Source organism: Schistocerca cancellata, chromosome 9 (assembly GCF_023864275.1).
Source record: "Schistocerca cancellata isolate TAMUIC-IGC-003103 chromosome 9, iqSchCanc2.1, whole genome shotgun sequence".
In the NCBI taxonomy this organism is placed as follows: Eukaryota; Metazoa; Arthropoda; class Insecta; order Orthoptera; family Acrididae; genus Schistocerca; species Schistocerca cancellata.
In genome coordinates this window covers 495,306,596-495,327,272 of record NC_064634.1, presented here as the reverse complement: position 1 = coordinate 495,327,272, position 20,677 = coordinate 495,306,596, and the positions used below count along the sequence as shown (strand labels likewise).

At 40.5% G+C, this 20,677-nt stretch overlaps 1 protein-coding gene across 1 annotated transcript in view; it reads right to left on the bottom strand.

Moving 5' to 3' along the window:
- LOC126100203 (protein son of sevenless) overlaps positions 1-20,677 on the bottom strand; it is a 185,727-nt gene that overhangs the window by 135,033 nt on the left and 30,017 nt on the right. Inside the window, exon 7 of the mRNA XM_049910763.1 lies at positions 19,158-19,367. Coding sequence (XP_049766720.1) covers positions 19,158-19,367 — 210 coding nt within the window. The remainder of the gene's footprint in view (positions 1-19,157; positions 19,368-20,677) is intronic.

Below are 20,677 nucleotides of genomic sequence, written 5' to 3'. Positions count from 1 at the left end.
TAAATGATGTGTCATTTCACAAGTGGCTTTCCCTTTAAGCATGTTTTGCCAGTTACAGGGCTGCTAAAGTAATGACTGGAGGACATATTGGAAAAGTCTTACAGCAGCCATAGGGTGGGTAAATAAATGTAGGAGGAGCATAGGGTCTGGCAAGGATATTGCAGAGATTGGGAGGCCAGAGTGGATCTCATTTCAGGGCTCAATTTTAGGAAGTTATAGCCTTGTCAAAGTTTCCAATCAATACATTCAAGACCAGGATAGCACTGAGTGACAAGAGGTCTATTCCAAAGTTGCTTTTTGGAGGGATCAGCAGTTATTGTTGTGGTCTTCAGTCCTGAGACTGGCTTGATGCAGCTCTCCATGCTACTCTATCCTGTGCAAGCTTCTTCATCTCCCAGTACCTACCGCAGCCTACAGCCTTCTGAATCTGCTTAGTGTAGTCATCTCTTGGTCTCCCTCTACGATTTTTACCCTCCACGCTGCCCTCCAATACTAAATTGGTGATCACTCGATGTCTCAGAACATGTCCTACCAACCGATCCCATCTTCTAGTCAAGTTGTGCCACAAGCTGCTCTTCTCCCCAATTCTATTCAATACCTCCTCGTTAGTTATGTGATTACCCATCTAATCTTCAGCATTCTTCTGTAGCACCACGTTTCGAAAGCTACTATTTATCGTCCACGTTTCACTTCCATACATGGCTACACTCCATATACATGGCTACACTCCATACAAATACTTTCAGAAACGACTTCCTGACATTTAAATCTATACTCGATGTTAACAAATTTTTCTTCTTTAGAAATGCTTTCCTTGCCATTGCCAGTCCACATTTTATATCCTCTCTACTTCGACCATCGTCAGTTATTTTGCTCCCCAAATAGCAAAACTCCTTTACTACTTTAAGTGTCTCAATCTAATTCCCTCAGCATCACCCGACTTAATTCGACTACATTCCATTATCCTTGTTTTGCTTTTGTTGATGTTCATCTTATACCCTCCTTTCAAGACACTGTCCATTCCGTTCAACTGCTCTTCCAAGTCCTTTGCTGTCTCTGACAGAATTACAATGCATCGGCGAACCTCAAAGTTTTTATTTCTTCTCCATGGATTTTAATACCTACTCCGAATTTTTCTTTTGTTTCCTTTATTTCTTGCTCAATATACAGATTGAATAACATCGGGGATAGGTTACAACCCTATCTCACTCCCTTCCCAACCACTGCTTCCCTTTCATGTCCCTCGACTGATAACTGCCATCTGCTTTCTGTACAAATCGTAAATAGCCTTTCGCTCCCTGTATTTTACCCCTGCCACCTTCAGAATTTGAAAGAGAGTATTCCAATCAACATTGTCAAAAGCTTTCTCTGAGTCTACAAATGCTAGAAAAGTAGCTTTGCCTTTCCTTAATCTTTCTTCTAAGATAAGTCGTAGGGTCAGTATTGCCTCACGTGTTCCAACATTTCTACAGAATCCAAACTGATCTTCCCCCAGGTTGGCTTCTATCAGTTTTTCCATTCGTCTGTAAAGAATTCGCGTTAGTATTTTGCAGCTGTGACTTATTAAACTGATAGTTCAGTAATTTTCACATCTGTCAACACCTGCTTTCTTTGGGATTGGAATTATTACATTCTTCTTGAAGTCTGAGGGTATTTCGCCTGTCTCATACATCTTGCTCACCAGATGGTAGAGTTTTATCAGGACTGGCTCTCCCTAGGCTGTCAGTAGTTCTAATGGAATGTTGTCTACTCCAGGGGCCTTGTTTCGACTCAGGTCTTTCGGTACTCTGTCAAACTCTTTACGCAGTACCATATCTCCCATTTCATCTTCATCTACATCCTCTTCCATTTCCATAATATTGTCCTCAAGTATGTCGCCCTTGTATAGACCCTCTATATACTCCTTCCACCTTTCTGCTTTCCCTTCTTTGGTTAGAACTGGGTTTCCATCTGAGCTCTTGATATTCATGCAAGTGGTTCTCTTTTCTCCAAAGGTCTCTCTAATTTTCCTGTAAGCAGTATCTATTTTACCCCTAGTGAGATAATCAGCAGTAACAGGATTAAATGTTATGGCTCTGGACATATCCACCTGAACTAGGCTTATGGGATAATTACATCAAGTGAAGGCTGAGGTGAGTATGGTGGTGTATTGTTGTACAGAATCAGCATCCGAACAAGCATGTTTCCCTAAAATCCCAAAGCTGTATGAGAGGGAACATTTGACATGGAAAGGACAGAGACTGTGAAAATGTAAGTACTGTTGTTGTTAGCAGCTGATCCTTGGTGAAGGTGATGTTAACTTCAATGAAAGTCATATGGAATTCGCAATAAGACCACATGAAATTTGGTTAGGAGAATGTACTTAGAGATTCCAAGAATTATAACAGGTCAGCCTCACCATGAGTCCATATGGCAAAGATGACGTCATCAACACATCTAAACCAAACCAGGGGCTGACAGTTTAGGGACTCCCATTCCAAGCAACCCATGAAAAGGTTGGCATAGGAAGGAAATACCCTGGTTCCCATGGCTGTGCCCCTAATCTGTTTGTTTGTCTGCCCCTCAAAGGTAAATTATTATGGTGTGCAGGGGGGATGTTATAGGTATGGTATCAGGTGTCCACTGAGTATGGTAATGTTCAGTAACACACAGGCCACATTATGTGGCACATGTCGGTATAGAGGGAGGTGTCATCAATGTTAACAAGCAAGGTGTGTGGTGGGGCTGGGGTTGGGACAGACTTCAGATGAGCTCAGAAATGGGTGGTGTCTTTAATAGAGGAGAGAAGATTTTGTACCGTATGTTGTAAGTGTTGATCAACTAAGGCAGATATATATTTGGTAAGTGCTTTGAAGTCAGTAACTATGTGACTGCATTTGTGGATCTTAGGAAGAAGGTGAAAGTTGGGGCTGCGCGATTTGGGTAGGGCAACATGTTCTATGTGGTTTAAGAAGGGACTGTACGTCAATTTGTATCACAGGGATGGGATCTCGATGGCAGATACCATCGTATGTGTCAGACAGCTGGCATAGACCCTCACTTACATACTCCCACCAGTCAAAGCACCACAGTGGTAGTCATCGATTGGTGACTACCATCCTCCTCCTAAGGGACGCAGTGGTAGATACCTTGTCTGCTGGGAGCATAAGAATGGAGTCATCAACTGATCCTCTATGTACAGCATCTGCCATGAAGATCCCATCGTTGTCATACAAACTGATCTACAGTCCCTCCTTAAAACCTCATGCCCCTCACAAGGACTAACACCTCAATCCACAGAACTCCTTACCCCCATCCAAAACATACATTTCCACCTTTGACCTTCTTCCTATGATCCCCAAACCCAATCACCTTGCTGTCCCATGGTTGCCGGCTTCAAAGGACTTGCCAAACATATAACTGCCTTTGTTGATAAACACCTCTTATTTTAAGACACCAAGCATTTCCTAGATTGTCTGAAATCTGTCCCTGTCCCATTCTTACCACACACCTTGACTGTTACTATTGATGCCACCTCACTCTATACCAACATCCTCCATGAACACGTTCTGTCTGCTACTGAACATTTCCTTACTCAATGCCCAACTGATACCAGGCCTATTGTGTCCTTCCTGCTCACCTTAACCAATTTTATACTTACCAGGAACTATTTTACCTTTGAGGGGCAGGCATATAAACATATCAGTGGTATGGCCATGGGACCCATGATAGTATCTTCCTATGCCAACCTTTTCATGGGTTGCAAGGACATGGCTTCCTGGAGTCCCTAAACCTTCAGCCCCTGGTTTGGTTTAGATGCACTGATGACATCACATTGATGAAAACATGTGTCCCAGCCGTTATGTAAACACCATTTGCTCTTTTACATTAGCATGATTACCACCAATTTATCTGTTAGGACTTCTGGGCATACACAGAGGGTGTATACTGGCAATGAACAATATCCTGTTGCAGAACATAAGAACATGTTCCTACAACATTGCAGTCATTGCAGTGCCTGTTTCACCACATGTGCTATCTGGATTCTTCCCTCGGACACCAGTTTCTCAGGACTCTGCAGGTGGGAATTGGTGTTACAACAAGTTTTGGTTATTGCCACCCTCCTAGCCTTAATTTATGCTAATTTCTTCAGTCTCACAATTTGTTCTCAGTAACTATGTCTTTTCTTCACTCCCTTTTAGTTTTCTGTATCCTGAATTTTCTGACGAGTTTATTTCTCCCCACACCCCACGTCCACCACATACAATGCACTTACCTTTCCACTCTTTTTAACTTATCCACAATATTCTGTCAGTATTCTCTGTCTTGCATTAACACCCCATCTTCCACTTTTAAGCTTTCAGGTTTTCAAATCTCATCCGAGGCAGTCCCCAATAATCAGTCTTTCCTTCTCATCCTGTCCAGTAAGTCTTCCCTAACCAGTGTTCCGGTCATTATTCCGAACTATCTCCATTTCCTAAACCTCATCAAGCCCTTTTCCTTTACTCCTCTTCGTTCCCCTTTAACCCTTCTGCCAGAATGAGCCATTGGCTCCGTACGCTCGCGAAGTCCAGTAACTTGATGTGTGTTTTCTCCTGTCACTGCTTGATGAATAGATTTTTTAACTATCTACTTACATTAACTAGTTATACAGTTTCACTTGCTGACAGACAGATGAGTGTTATGGACAGGATTCAGGCTCTGGTCAGAAAAAGGAGTACAGCAGAAGCCTAACACAATACAGTTGTCAGGGTGCACACTTTGTCCCGGCGTTATAGTGGAACTGTGGTATATCGAGAGTGAGCTGTCATATAACAAACTATGCACTGAAAGATTAGTAAAGCACACAACACATTATAATACTGTGTCATATATTGTTTAGTATATAAATTTAAAGAATATTAGAAGTAAAATATTTGAAACATGTACCAAATACACCAATTAGATACATTTCAATCAAATAGCAACTAAAGAACACTGCAGTAACTCCAAATAAAATACTGCACTGGACTACATTACATAAAATATATATTTATGACACTTTATGCATGTTCATTTCACCACTCCTTCTAAGTAGGGCCACCCCACACGAAGTAGTATAATTCTGAAAAAGTTCCCGTATAATTATCACTATCATGGATTTTGCACAAATTTTGTGTGGACATTCACACATGTTCATGAACATAAGCAGAGTTTTCTATCACTAATTCAATACTTTCGGAGACATAGTCATTTGTTTTAACCCATAGTGCAGCTACAATCCCCACGAGTTTTCGGCAACTTTGAGGCATATCATCTCCAGCAATATTTTCTTGAAAGAAATGAAAGTAGGCTACCTTGTACAACTTTTTATGCTATCTTAAGCAAAATAATAAAAGAGATCTCCTGAGCAATTTCCGTATGGTTAATTTGAAGCTAAGTCAGCAGAAAAAACAGACACTCAAAAAAATGTGATGTTTAGCTTTTTTTATCTCCAGCAGTAACTGTAGAATAAACTTTGAACTTTGCACATTATCACTTATCAGTACATGGAATTACAATATTCTATTTCATTCTCCTCCTGTTTTCCAGTTGTTTACAATTTGTGGGCAAAGTTCACAATCTTTCTAAAAATGCCAAAAAGCAGCAATTTTTGGTCCACTTTTACAAAAACGAGTCTTTTGCAAACTCTTTTTAAACAGTTTTCATTAGAAAGACCGTATCCTAAGCCACCAAAAAACTATATTTGGTTTTGCAATGCAAGCATACAAGACTCTAAAAAACAGCAACAAGGCGAAGCAAAGTTGGCAGAAAAAATAGACGCTTGGAAAAAAATAAATAAGTAAAAAAAATTTTAAAAAGTTATGTTTAACTTTTTATATCTACAGAAATAATTGTGGGATTAACCTGAAACTTTACACGTATTAACAATACAAGATCTCAGAATATAAAATTTCACTCTCCTACAGCTTTTCAGGAACTTACAAATTGAGGGCAAATATAAAAATTTGTTTCTAAAAACACCAAAAATGGCGATTTCTGGTCTACTTTTACAAAATAAGTCTTTTCTACAAAGTCTTGTAAACCATTTTTATTAGAAAGACTATTTCCTAAACCACCTAAAACCTAGATTTGATTTCAAAATGCGAGCATATAAGTTCCCACAAAACAACAAGGTGGAAGTGCATCGACAATGGGACCATATACTGCTGGTACTAATCGTACATCTTTTATTAAGTTCTACAATTAGGAAAATTAGTTTCAAAACTACTGATGACAAGGAATTGAGCCTCAGCGAGAAAAATTCCAAATATGGAGTGTTTTTTTGTTTTTTAGATATACCTACAGTATTCAGCTCCACAAAATTTGTTTTATAAAAAATGAAATTGAATACGGAATCCAACAAAAAGAATAATTTTCTCTTTTTTGTGGCTCTAATAATTTTAGGTAATAACATTTGTAAAGTGCAACTTTTTGGGTTCTATTTTATCGAAATTTCTTCCCAAACAATGCCATTAGGGATATCATCTGGCTGGCAGTACAGTTTCCCCTCAGAAATTAATGAAACATGTAAAAAATTCAAGTAGCTTGAAGTAAACATAAGCTTAGGATCCTAAAAGAGATCTCTTCTAGCTTTGGTCTCTGACTCAAAGAAATTTATCATCATGCTTGGAATTCTGTGTAAAGAAACCCTTACCCGGCTTGTGAACCTGTGGTACAGAAACCCACCTGGATGGCTGCTCTTGCAGAAACTATCGAATGTGGCCACTATGGTAATGGGGATGCTTGTTTTATTTTATTTTATTTTTTTCACTTTAAAAGGAATGAGCAGTGGTTAAGCCATTGTGGACAATAGCAACACATTCATACAATGTTTCATCAGGTTACTAATGTTCCACAAAAACCATAAACTATGCTAACAGTAAGTATGCTATACCTTCAACCAGAAACCAGCACACCAACAGCAATGCACAATAAAGAGACATACTAATAATACTCTATAACATGATTCCATTCCAATGTCACAAAGACAGCTATGAACTTCACCAAAACGTAACAATGCGTAAAACCTGTGCTGCAGCTGTTATGCAACAATTTTACTATCATGATTTCCATTGCCTTGGTAATGCACAGCTCAATTGTTAAGTTTACAACCAGTCTGAGTCTGTAGTTACAGCAGAAAAGAAAGGCTTAAATGTGTTGTAATGAGTCATAAGAGAAAGAAATGTGATTTTAGAAATTTTTCGAGTTATTTGGACTTTGTCACTTCCCAGTCATCAGCACTTTTGATATTACCTTTCCAAGAGAGTAGGCCTACTAAACAATTGTAGAACATAATAAAAGGGTGTCAGATTTAATTTGACTATCAGCAGTATATGGGACCATTTTCAATGCACCTCCACCTTGTCGTCCTTTTTTTTAGGGCCTTATATGCTCACATGGCAAAACCAAATCTAGTTTTTAGGGTTTCAAACATGGTCTTTCTCATGAAAACAGTTTACAACAGTTTGCACATTACGTTTTTGTAAAAGTGGACCAAAAATAACAATTTCTGGCATTCTTAGAAAAAATCATCATGTTTGCCCTCAATTTGTGACATACTGAAAAGCAGTAGGAGAATGATACTGTGTAATCTGATTGATGATTTTTACATGAAAAGTTCTACGCTTATCCCACAATTTTTACACTTTTTTCAAGCGTCTATTACTTTTGGCTGATTGCTTCAAATAATTTATTTCACTTAAGAGAGTTCAAAAAGTTGTACAAGATGGCACAGTTTTCTTTCTTTCAAGAAAACAATGCCAGAGATATTATGTCTAAAAGTTCCCGAAAAATCACAGGTGCACTGTTGATAGCTTCACAATGGGGTCAAACAAAAACTGTATCTTTGGAAGCACTGAATTAGTGATTGTGAAATTTCACCAATGCTTATTGGAAATAAGTGTGAATGTTCAAACAAAATTTTGTCAAAATCTCTGTCATATGGGAACTTCTAGACCACTTGGCATGGAGTGATCCAGAAGTAAGTTAGCTTGACTTTTGGAGGGTCATTTCACTGATTTTCTTTTGCGTGTATGTGGTCACTGTGGGACTCGTGTGACATCCACATGCACATACAAGTGTCACTGAGACCAGGGAAGTGTCCGTTTGGATGTCTGTGTTGTTGTGTTTGTGAATGTGTGTACTTTTGCTAGAAAAAGAGCAAGTGCTCAAAAATGCTGCATCATGTTACGTGTTTCTGTTCTCCACGCATCAGTTCACTACAGATGAGGTGAAACCAGACTGCAGTTATAAGAATCAAACAAAGTGAAAGGGAAGTAATTTAGAAGGGAGTGAGACAGGATTGTAGCCTATCCCCGACGTTATTCAATCAGTACGCTGAGCAAGTGAAAGTACACCAAAGAACTATTTGGAGGAGGAATTAAAGTTCAGGGAGAAGAATGAAAACTTTGTGGTTTGCAGATGGCAACATAATTCTGTCGGAGATGGTAAAGGACTTGCAAGAGTAGCTGAGTGGAGTGGTTGGTTGGTTGGTTTAAAAGAGGGGGGAAGGGACCAAACTGCTTGGTCATCGGTCCCTTGTTTCAAGTAAAACAATGCCACAAGGGGAAGAATAAAGCAAACGAGACACACAAAACAGAAAACAGAAGGAAAGGAAAAACCACAAGAACAAAGAAAAGGTAAAAAACACTAAAAGGAACAAAAGACGATAAGAAACCAACAGACACATGCAAAAAACAGTTAGAAAGGAGTAAGACAAGAAAGCATATTACAGTGACTGGCCAACCACGAGAATAAAAATGAGAAGCCAGCCACTCTAAAACACATTAAAATCACCACCCTAAAAGTGCTATGGTGGAGGACACAGAGGAACAAAGGACATGCACGAAAACTTAGAACAAATGATAAAACCCAACCTCACAAACAAAACGTAAAACTAAAGATGAGGGATTGTCACCCAACACCGAAGTTAAAAGTCCACGGCAGAACGGCTAAAAGTGGGCAGTCCAGCAAGAGATGGATGACACTCATTTGTGAGCCCAGCAACAACGAAGTGGGTCCTCGTGACAGAGGAGGTAGCCATGCATTAGCCACATATGGTCAATGCGGAGCCGGCAGAAGACAACTGATTCCCTGCGAGAGGCCTGCATGGAAGACTTCCACACGTTCGTAGTCTCCTTAATGACACACAGTTTGTTGCAAGTACTGTTATGCCAATCGTCTCCCAAAGCCGAAAAACCCTGCGGCGTAAGAGAAAATGCAGGTCAGGTTCAGAGAAGCTGATCTCCATAACTGGTTTCCGTGTATACTGGTTAGCCAGCCTGTTGGCAAGTTCGTTGCCTGGGATTCCGACGTGACTTGGGGTCCAGACAAACACCACTGAGTGACTGGCCCGTTCCAGGGCATAGATGGACTCCTGGATGGTAACTACCAAAGGATGACGAGGATAGCACTGGTCGATAGCTTGTAGGTTGCTCGAGGAGTCAGTACACAGAAGAAACGACTCCCCAGGGCATAAACGGATGTGCTCAAGAGCACGAGATACAGCCACCAGCTCTGCAGTGAAAACACTGCAGCCATCGGGCACGGAACGCTGTTCAATTTGTCCTCCATGGACATATGCGAAGCAGACATGACCATCAGCAATCGAGCTGTTTGTGTAAACCACTTCATGGCCTCGGTACACGTCAAGAATGAACAGAGAGTGGCAGGGGAGAGCCTCGGGGTTAACTGAGACCTTAGAGCCATGTGATAGGTCCAGGCGAAGCTGCGGCCTGGGTATACAGCATGGAGGTGTACGTGAATAGACCAAGTTCGGGTAGAAGGGATCGGATGCGAACTGCAATTGTAAGCCCTGACCTGGGCCGCTGATGTGGGAGAGGAACCGCTGTGGGTGGGAAAAGGAGATGAAAATTCGGATGCACAGGAGAACTACAAACGTGTGCAATGTAACTGGAGAGCAGTTTGTGCACGCCTGACCTTCAATGGAGGGACCCCAGCCTCCACCAGGACGCTGGTCACTGGACTCGTCCTACAAGCTCCCATCGCTAGTCAAACGCCACAGTGGTGCAATGGGTGGAGTAAACGCAATGCTGAGGGCACCGCCTAACCATAAACCACACTCCCCTAGTCGAGACAGGATTGAACAAGGGCTCTGTAGAGGTGCAGCAGCATAGAGCGATCTGCATCCCAGTTGGTGTTGCTCAGGCAGCGGAGAGCTGAGTGAAGTGGATAGAGTATTGAAAGGAGGATACAAGATGAACACCAACAAATGCAAAATAAAGGTAATTGAATGTAGTCAGTTTAAATCAGATGGCACTGAGAAAATTAGACTAGGAAATAAGACAATAAAAGTACTCTACTAGTTTCGCTATTTGGACAGGAAAATAGCTGATGATGTGTGGAGCACAGAAAATATAACATGCAGATTGGCAAAACCAAGAAAAGTACTTCCGAAAAAGAGGGATTTGTTAACACCCAATTTAAATTTAAGCATTGGAAACTGCAAGTAGGAACAACAACATTAATGGAAAGACAAATTGCTACTTACTGTAACCTTATCATGCTAAGTTACAGACACGCACAGTTAAAAGACACTTACACATAAGCTTTTGGCCACAGCCTTTGTTGGAAAACGAGAAACACACCATTCATTCACACAAGTAAGCACACCTTATGCACACGTGACTGCCAACTCCGACCAGAATGCAACTATCATGTGGGATGGTAGCAACAATCCGGAGGGGGTGGAGAAGGGGAAGGAATAGCGCTGTACGCGTGGGGAAAGGGAGGAGCACTGTCTGGCAGAGTATGCAGGGACCAGAATGTCAACACGCACAGTGTGAGGTTGTGGGGCAGGGAGGTGGAGAAAACGGAGCAAAAAAAAAGTGGGATAAGTTGTGTGGGTGCATCGGCAGAGGGTGGCAGAGAAAGGGTATAGGACAGGGGCGGGCAAACGTTGCACACGGCTCATGAGCGCACAGCGCTGCACGTGTGCTGCTCACGTGCAATCGTCGAATGGGGTAGTGGCGACAGCCGGCAGGTTGCGGCAGTGTAGTATCAGGCTAAGCTGCGGACGTTGATGCAAAGCGACCACTACGTAGTGAACGTTGTATCTGAAATACCGGAACATGCAGAGTGAATCAAGGAAACGGAGAAGTGGAGATTTGCTATCTTTTAAAAAGGAATGGCAGAATCAATTTTTCTTTGTACAAAAACGTGAAAATTCTAAATGTTTAATATGTGGCAGTATTCTCGCTGGTCAGCGGAAGTTTAGTATTGAACGCCATTACAATAAATTTCACAAGGACGAGTACAATTTATTGTCGGATTCTGAGCGGATGGGGAAATTGACTGAACTTAAGAAGAGCGATCTGACGATACTAGATGAATCTGACGTAAGTTTCTGTTGTCACGAGAGATCAGCGACTTTCTTTCGTCATGTCTCTCATCCAACCGATTTTACATTTTATGGAGCACTGTTTTCAATTTTTCAGGACGACAACAATGATAGCCCAGCGGTACGTGCCAGTTATAAGATTGCGCTTAATATAGCGAGAGCTGGAAAACCATTTGCTGAAGGTGAGTTTATAAAGGAGTGCATCAATGACGCTGCTGATTTACTTTGCCCACTGAATGCAAATCAGTTTCGAGCTATCACTCTTTCTCGGCGGACTGTAAGTCGCCGTATAAGTGCCATGGCAGGTGACGTTTACCGTCAATTAAGGAGTACAGTGCAGGATTGCATTTTCTATCGCACTTTACGAGTCCACAGATATTTCAGACACCGCGCAATTAGTGATTTATGTCCGCGGCGTGGACACTGCTCTGCACATAACAGAGGATTTTTTAGATATGATATCTTTAAAAAGCACGACCACCGGCGTGGACATCCTAAAAGCCGTTGAACAAGCTGTCGATTCAGCTGGCTTAAACTGGGAACGTTTGGTGTCAGTGACAACACACGGAGCACCTGCAATGAAAGGGGAACGAATGGGATTTGTTGGATTACTCAGAAAAAAGCTACAGCGTACAGAAGAATCATTGTACAGCATCCACTGTATTTTGCACCAAGAAGTACTCTGTGCAAAAGCAGCAAAACTGGGGGACGTCATGCAAGTGGTTATTCGGGCAGTTAATTATTTGAGATGCCACGGGCTTACACATAGACAGTTTCACACATACTTAGCTGAAATTGGGGAAGAGTACGGTGACATACCTTACCACAGTGAAGTCCGCTGGCTTAGCCGCGGTAATGTACTCAAAAGATTTTTTGAGCTGAGAATACCAATAAATCAGTTCTTAAAGGACAAAGGAAGGTACGACCCCAAGTTAGAAGATCCAGAGTGGGTTGCCGCCCTTGCATTTTTAGTGGACATTACCGGACATATGAATGCACTGAACCCAAGTTTACAAGGAGAAAATCAGCTAATTTGTGAAATGGCTGAAAAGGTGCAAGCTTTCACTAGCAAGCTTGATCTGTGGGAGAGACAGCTCTCGTCAGGGAACACAGTCCATTTCCCTACTCTGTCTACTGTGCGAGAACAGAATTGCAAAGAATATGTTTCCGTACTTAGTACAATAAAAGAGGAATTTCTCAAGCGATTTGGGGATATATCATATTTATCCCAAGCATTTGAATGGTTCTCGAGACCATTTGCTGTTTCTGTAGATGATATTCATCCCAATTTGCAAATGGAATTAATAGATCTACATTGTAATTCACGTCTGAGAGACAAGTTCCTTTTGGCAAGACGTGTAATAGACTTTTATCACAACTTTCCACAGCAAGAGTTTCCTCGTCTCCATCGTGAAGCCGTGAAGATAATTTCAGTGTTTGGCTCGACATACGTTTGTGAGAGATTTTTTTCTGTTATGAAAATTAATAAGTCCCGGTTAAGAGCAAACATCAGTGATGAAAATTTACATAACTGTTTGCGTTTGTCTGTATGTAGAAATTTTGTTCCAGATATTAAACGTATTGTAAACTCCACCTGTGATAATTAAATAAAACGTATCGTAGGTAAAAGGCACTCTTTCAAACCATGATTTCTTTCAAGCACTCCTCTACTAACCTTATTCCTTCATTGAGTAAAGCAAGCTAGGAAACAAACCGCATTACAGAGGAAGGAGTGGAGAGACGGTATGGTGGGGAGGGCAGAGAAGCGGGTGGCTAGCTTGCCCCTGTGTGCACGCAGAACACCTGTTAACTGCACGCGTGCAAGTGCACCGCACACGTGCAGGAATCCTGCCCGCCCCTGGTATAGGAGATAGGAATGGGAAAGAGGAGATACACAGAGCGTGTGGAAACTGTTGGGTGGAGCGGCAGCATGTTACTGTAGGTTGAGCCTGGGATAATTATGGGAGTGGAGAATGTGCCGTAAAGATAACTCCCATCTGCACAGTTCAGAAAAGCTGGTGGCAGAGTGGATAATCCAGATGACTCAGGTAGTGAAGCAGCCAATGAAATCAAGCATATTATGTTCAGTTGCATGTTGTGTCACAGGATGGTGTACTTTGCTCTTGGCCACAGTTTGGGGCAGTGGCCATTCATCTTGCTGGACAGCTAGATGATAGTCATACCAATACAAAAAGCTGCGCAGTGATAGCAGAAGAGCTGGTAAATGACATAGTTGCTTTCACAGGAGACCTGGCCCCTGATGGAGTATGATAAACCTATGACAGAACTGGAATAGGAAGCGCTGGGTGAGTGGATTGGGGATGTCTTGCACCTGGGACTTCTACAGGGATATAATCCTTGTGGCAAGGGGGCGGGATAGGGAGCGGCACAGGGATGGACTAGAATGGTGTGTAGGTTGGGTGGGCAAGGGAATATTTCTTTACAATGAGTGGGAAAGAACTCGGGAAGAATGTCCCTCATTTCAGGCCGTGATGATAGGTAATCACAGTCCTGGTGAAGGATGTCATTCAGTTATTCCAGTCTGGGATGGTACTGGTTGACGAAGAGTGCACTTCCTATCCTAGTCCTGTCACAGGTTTATCCTACCCCATCAGAGGCTGGGCCACCTGTCAAAGCAGCCATGCCATTTACCAGCTCTATTGCAGTCTTTGCACAGCTTTTTATATTAGTATGACTACCAACTAGCAGTCCACCAGGATGAACAGCCACCACTAAACTGTGGCCGAGAGCGAAGTAGACCATCCTGTGGCAGAACACTCTACTGAACATAACATCCTGCATTTCAATGGCTGCTCACTACCCAAGCAGATGGGTGTTATATTTACAACCCCTTCTCCACTCCCGTAATTACCCTGCCCTCAACCTACGGTAACATACTGTCTCTACACCACTCATCCACCAGTTTCCACAGCCTCTGTCCTGTCACCTCCTGCTCATTCCAGTCTCCTCTTTGTTTGCCACCCTCTACCAATGCTGCAGCCCACATTTCCCTATTCCACCACATTTTCGCTTCATTTTACCCACCTCCCTACCCCATTACCTCCTGACGCTGCACCTGTTGGCAGTCTAGTCCCTGCACACACTGCCAGACTGCACTCCTCCCTTCCCCCATCACACACTGCTATCTATCCTTTTTGAACAGTGTGATACTTATTATTATTATTATTATTATTAATATTATTATCATCATCATCTTCTTTCCTTTCTCAGACCTTAGGTCTGGTTAAAAATGGAAAGTGACACGGACCTTCATCAAGCGTGACTTCCTTTTAACTATACGGTCTATGTTACATTGCATTTAGGAACTTTCGGGTCATTGAACATGTATCAATAACTACAGATTTCTGTAGTTGTATATATAAGTTTGGGTGTAGCTGTATTGTGTTGATGTACTGGTGGATATTGTGTGGTATGACTCCTGTAGTTGACAGTATAATTGGTATGTCAACTTTATCCTGATGCCACATGTCCTTGACTTCCTCAGCCAGCTGGATGTATTTTTCAATTTTTCCTCCTGTTTTCTTCTGTATGTTTGTTGTATTGGGTATGGATATTTTGATTAATTGTGTTGGTTTCTTCTTTTTATTGGTGAGTATGATGGCAGGTTTGTTACGTGGTGGTGTTTTATCTGTTATAATGGTTCTGTTCCAGTATAATTTGTATTCATCATTCTCCAGTACATTTTGTGGTGTGTACTTGTATGTGGGAACGTGTTGTTTTATTAGTTTATGTTTTATGGCAAGTTGTTGATGTATTATTTTTGCTACATTGTCATGTCTTCTGGGGTATTCTGTATTTGCTAGTATTGTACATCCGCTTGTGATGTGATCTACTGTTTCTATTTGTTGTTTGCAAAGTCTGCATTTATCTGTTGTGGTATTGAGATCTTTAATAATATGCTTGCTGTAATATCTGGTGTTTATTGTTTGATCCTGTATTGCAATCATGAATACTTCCGTCTCACTGTATATATTGCCTTTTCTTAGCCATGTGTTGGATGTGTCTTGATCGATGTGTGGCTGTGTTAGATGATACGGGTGCTTGCCATGTAGTGTTTTCTTTTTCCAATTTACTTTCTTCGTATCTGTTGATGTTATGTGATCTAAAGGGTTGTAGAAGTGGTTATGAAATTGCAGTGGTGTAGCCAATGTATTTATATGAGTGATTGCTTTGTGTATTTTGCTAGTTTCTGCTCGTTCTAGAAAGAATTTTCTTAAATTGTCTACCTGTCCATAATGCAGGTTTTTTATGTTGATAAATCCCCTTCCTTTCTGCTTAATGTGAATCTTTCTGTTGCTGAATGTATGTGATGTATTCTATATTTGTGGCATTGTGATCGTGTAAGTGTATTGAGTGCTTCTAGGTCTGTGTTACTCCATTTCACTACTCCAAATGAGTAGGTCAATATTAGTATAGCATAAGTATTTATAGCTTTTGTCTTGTTTCTTGCTGTCAGTTCTGTTTTCAGTATTTTTGTTAGTCTTTGTCTATATTTTACTTTTAGTTCTTCTTTAATATTTGTATTATCTATTCCTATTTTTTGTCTGTATCCTAGATATTTATAGGCATCTGTTTTTTCCATCGCTTCTATGGAGTCACTGTGGTTATCCAACATGTAATTTTCTTGTTTAGTGTGTTTTCCCTTGACTATGCTATTTTTCTTACATTTGTCTGTTCCAAAAGCCATATTTATATCATTGCTGAATACTTCTGTTATCTTTAGTAATTGGTTGAGTTGTTGATTGGTTGCTGCCAGTAGTTTTACATCATCCATGTATAGCAAATGTGTGATTTTGTGTGGGTATGTTCCAGTAATACAGGGTGATTCAAAAAGAATACCACAACTTTAAAAACGTGTATTTAATGAAAGAAACATAATATAACCTTCTGTTATACATCATTACAAAGAGTATTTAAAAAGGTTTTTTTTCACTCAAAAACAAGTTCAGAGATGTTCAATATGGCCCCCTCCAGACACTCGAGCAATATCAACCCGATACTCCAACTCGTTCCACACTCTCTGTAGCATATAAGGCGTAACAGTTTGGATAGCTGCTGTTATTTCTCGTTTCAAATCATCAATGGTGGCTGGGAGAGGTGGCCGAAACACCATATCCTTAACATACCCCCATAAGAAAATATCGCAGGGGGTAAGATCAGGGCTTCTTGGAGGCCAGTGATGAAGTGCTCTGTCACGGGCTGCCTGGCGGCCGATCCATCGCCTCGGGTAGCTGACGTTCAGGTAGTTACGGACAGATAAGTGCCAATGTGGCAGCGCTCCATCCTGCTGAAATATGAATTGTTGTGCTTCTTGTTCGAGCTGAGGGAACAGCCAATTCTCTAACATCTCCAGATACTGTAGTCCAGTTACAGTAGCACCTTCGAAGAAAAAGGGACCAAAAACTTTATTGGCTGAAATGGCACAGAAAACGTTCACCTTAGGCGAGTCACGTTCATACTGAGTTGTTTCCCGCGGATTCTCAGTGCCCCATATACAGACATTGTGACGGTTGACTTTCCCGTTAGTGTGGAAAGTTGCTTCATCACTAAACACAATCTTTGAAACGAAAGATTCATCTGTTTCCATTTGAGCAAGGATAAAATCACAGAAATCGATTCTTTTAATCTTATCAGCTGCAAACAGTGCTTGAACCAATTTCAGACGATAAGGTTTCATAACTAACCTTTTTCGCAGGACTCTCCATACAGTTGATTATGGAATTTGCAGCTCTCTGCTAGCTCTGCGAGTCGATTTTCCTGGGCTGCGAACAAATGCTTGCTGGATGCGTGCTACATTTTCATCACTCGTTCTCGGCTGTCCAGAACTTTTCCCTTTGCACAAACACCCATTCTCTGTAAACTGTTTATACCAATGTTTAATACACCACCTATCAGGAGGTTTAACACCATACTTCGTTCGAAATGCACGCTGAACAACTGTCGTCGATTCACTTCTGCCGTACTCAATAACACAAAAAGCTTTCTGTTGAGCGGTCGCCATCTTAGCATCAACTGACGCTGATGCCTAGTCAACAGCGCCTCAAGCGAACAAATGTACAACTAAATGAAACTTTATAGCTCCCTTAATTCGCCGACAGATAGTGCTTAGCTCTGCCTTTTGTCGTTGCAGAGTTTTAAATTCCTAAAGTTGTGGTATTCTTTTTGAATCACCCTGTATTATATCCATAATTTGTATTATTTAGCATGTTGGATAGTGGGTTCAGAGCAAGACAGAACCAGAAAGGACTTAATGAGTCTCCTTGGTATATTCCACGCTTAATCTGTATTGGCTGTGATGTGATATTATTTGAATTTGTTTGGATATAAAGTGTGGTTTTCCAATTTTTCATTACTATGTTTAGGAACTCTATCAATTTAGGATCTACTTTGCATATTTCCAATATCTGTAGCAACCATGAGTGGGGTACACTATCAAAAGCTTTTTGGTAATCAATGTATGCGTAGTGTAGCGACCTTTGTTTAGTTTTAGCTTGATATGTCACCTCTGTATCTATTATCAGTTGCTCTTTACATCCTCGCGCTCCTTTGCAGCAGCCTTTTTGTTCTTAATTTATAATTTTGTTCTGTGTTGTATGTGTCATTAATTTCTGTGTAATGACTGAAGTTAATATTTTGTATATTCTTGGTAGGCATGTTATGGGGCGATATTTTGCTGGGTTTGCTGTGTCTGCTTGATCTTTAGGTTTCAGATAAGTTATTCTATGTGTAAGTGTATCAGGGACTGTGTATGGGTCTGCAATGTAATTGTTAAATAATTTAGTTAGATGTGAATGTGTTGAAGTGAACTTCTTTAACCAGAAATTTGCTATTTTATCATTTCCAGGAGTTTTCCAATTGTGCGTAGAATTAATTGCTCGGGTGACTTCATGTTTCAAGATTATCACTTCAGGCATTTGTGGTATCATCTTGTATGTGTCTGTTTCTGCTTGTATCCACCGTGCATGTTTATTATGTTGTACTGGGTTTGACCATATGTTGCTCCGAAAGTGTTCCATGTCTGTTATGTTTGGTGGATTGTCTATTTTAATGTGCGTGTTATCTATTGTCTGGTAAAATTTCTTTTGGTTTGTGGTGAATGTTTGGTTTTGTTTCCTTCTATTTTCACTTTTTTTGTATCTTCTAAGTTGTTTGGCCAATGCTTGTAATTTCTGCTACTTTTCATCTAATTGCTGTCGCTTCTTGTTGTGAGATTTTACCTAACCTTTTTCGTTTTTTGTCTGATATTTCATTTCTTATAAATTGTGTTAGCTGTCCGATATCTTTTCTCAGTTTCGCTATTCTGATCTGTAGCCTATGTTGCCATGCTGGTTTTGTGGGTTCCTTCTGTGTGTTGGTTGGTTCTGATCTCTGCCTAGTGTGTATATTTAGTGTAGTGAGTGCTCCTACAAAAACCAGTAGTTGTAACTCTTCCATAGTTGTATTTTCATTTATTTTGTTGTGTATGATTGTGTTGATAGTTGTCATTGTTGTTTCAACTTGTGGGTTATTTGGTGGTCTATGCAAGAATAGTCTAATGTCTGTATTTGTGTCTTTGTATTCTATATATGTCAGCTGAAATTTTTCTTCTATATGTAACATGTGTGTCACTTCGTGTTCTATTTGTGCTTGTTCTGGTGGCTGTCTTAAGATTTCATTTTCCTCTAATTGTTTAATTGATGCGTGTTGTTCTTTGTTTGTTTGCTTCAATGAAAATTTGTCCCTTGTGTATCACAAGACATTTATCAGAAAACACCTTGTTACTAACAAAATAAAGTACCTTTATATAGTCGAAGTACAGAAAACAGTGCCAAATAGGACCAAGCAGCAGCTTTGGAAGGTAATACTTCACAGCTTCTCTGAATCCATGGCCAGCCGACTGAAGAGCATCAGAGACTTCGGGCCGACTGCTGAGCTTCATTAGCGCCTCTCTGCTCTGTGGCTGTGTGATGTCACGTGCATACCTCCCATAGACATCAAATTCGGCAGCCTAATGTGCAACAGATGTCCAATAGAGTAATCCATTTTCAGAAATATTTAATATAATGCTTCTAAAGTTAAATAAGATGGTTCAGTAAAGAGGAGATGATTACAAAGTACCAACAAGAGAAAAATATAAAATGAGTGACCTGAACAGCACAGCCTACCAAAAATCTAAGTTAAACAATGGAAAATGCCCGATGGAATCTAACAGTTGTTACAGAAATCTAAGTTAGTAATAATTTGTGAAATCCCAGAGCACTTTCAGTTGGTAAAGCAGACAATCAGTAGTGAACATAATTGGGATCAAATTTTCAATCATAATTTGTTATTGTTCAAATATTCATTATCCAATTACGTATATTTCCCTTTAGGAGCCTAACCCGAAACTTCTTTTCTGTGCTGGATGAAACTTTTCCTTTTACCCCAAATTCTGTCACGTAATGTGCATTTCTTTTAAAGTAATTCTTTAGATGCAAAAGGACACAGGATTGCAACCAATACTTACCTCTCAGAGGCAAAATTTCACATAATGCCAACAGAAATATTTAAAAGTAGAAAAAATTACCGTATGTTTTAGATTATGTATGAGGCAGTAATTTCGCCTTCTGAAAGTAAGTACTGGTCAACTAGTGTGTTTTCATGTAACTTTACAGTTTTTACGTGTGAATTTTACAACTGATAAAGTAATACCTTAGACCATTGAAACACAGTCACAAACATCAAATGAACAACTGATAAAGTAATACCTTAGACCGTTAAAACACAGTCACAAACATCAAATGATGAAGTCATTTTTAGGCCAACAGCTGACTGATACCAATATTAATAATTAATGAGGATCACCACAGGTGTATCGATATGCATTTGTTATGCCATGACCAGTTTTGTCACTTAGACCACCACCAGGTTGTCAAGTTGCACCAGTGTCATGTTTTAAAAGGTCTATTTGACTTATGTGACATAATAGGAAAAATATGAAAAATGAAAATCATATTAAAATTCTGTCAACCACCTGGAAGTACCGTGACATGCAGTAAGTGCATGTGACACAGCTGCTATATTCACTCTACAGTCAAGATGGCATAAGAAGATTCCCTACAGCTCACAGTGCTGGTGGCAGCTTTCAACTGCAAAGCGCTAATGGCTGCAGGCAAAAACAGTAGGCGTTTACAGAGCTGTGACATCACAGCATTGCCACAGAGGCATTTATAAAATCATGTTACATTATCAGTCAACACAGGCCCACCATATGCAGCCCACTGAAACTGTCAGGGATCCCCATGTACTCAACTATTGTGTATACAGCACACCATGTCA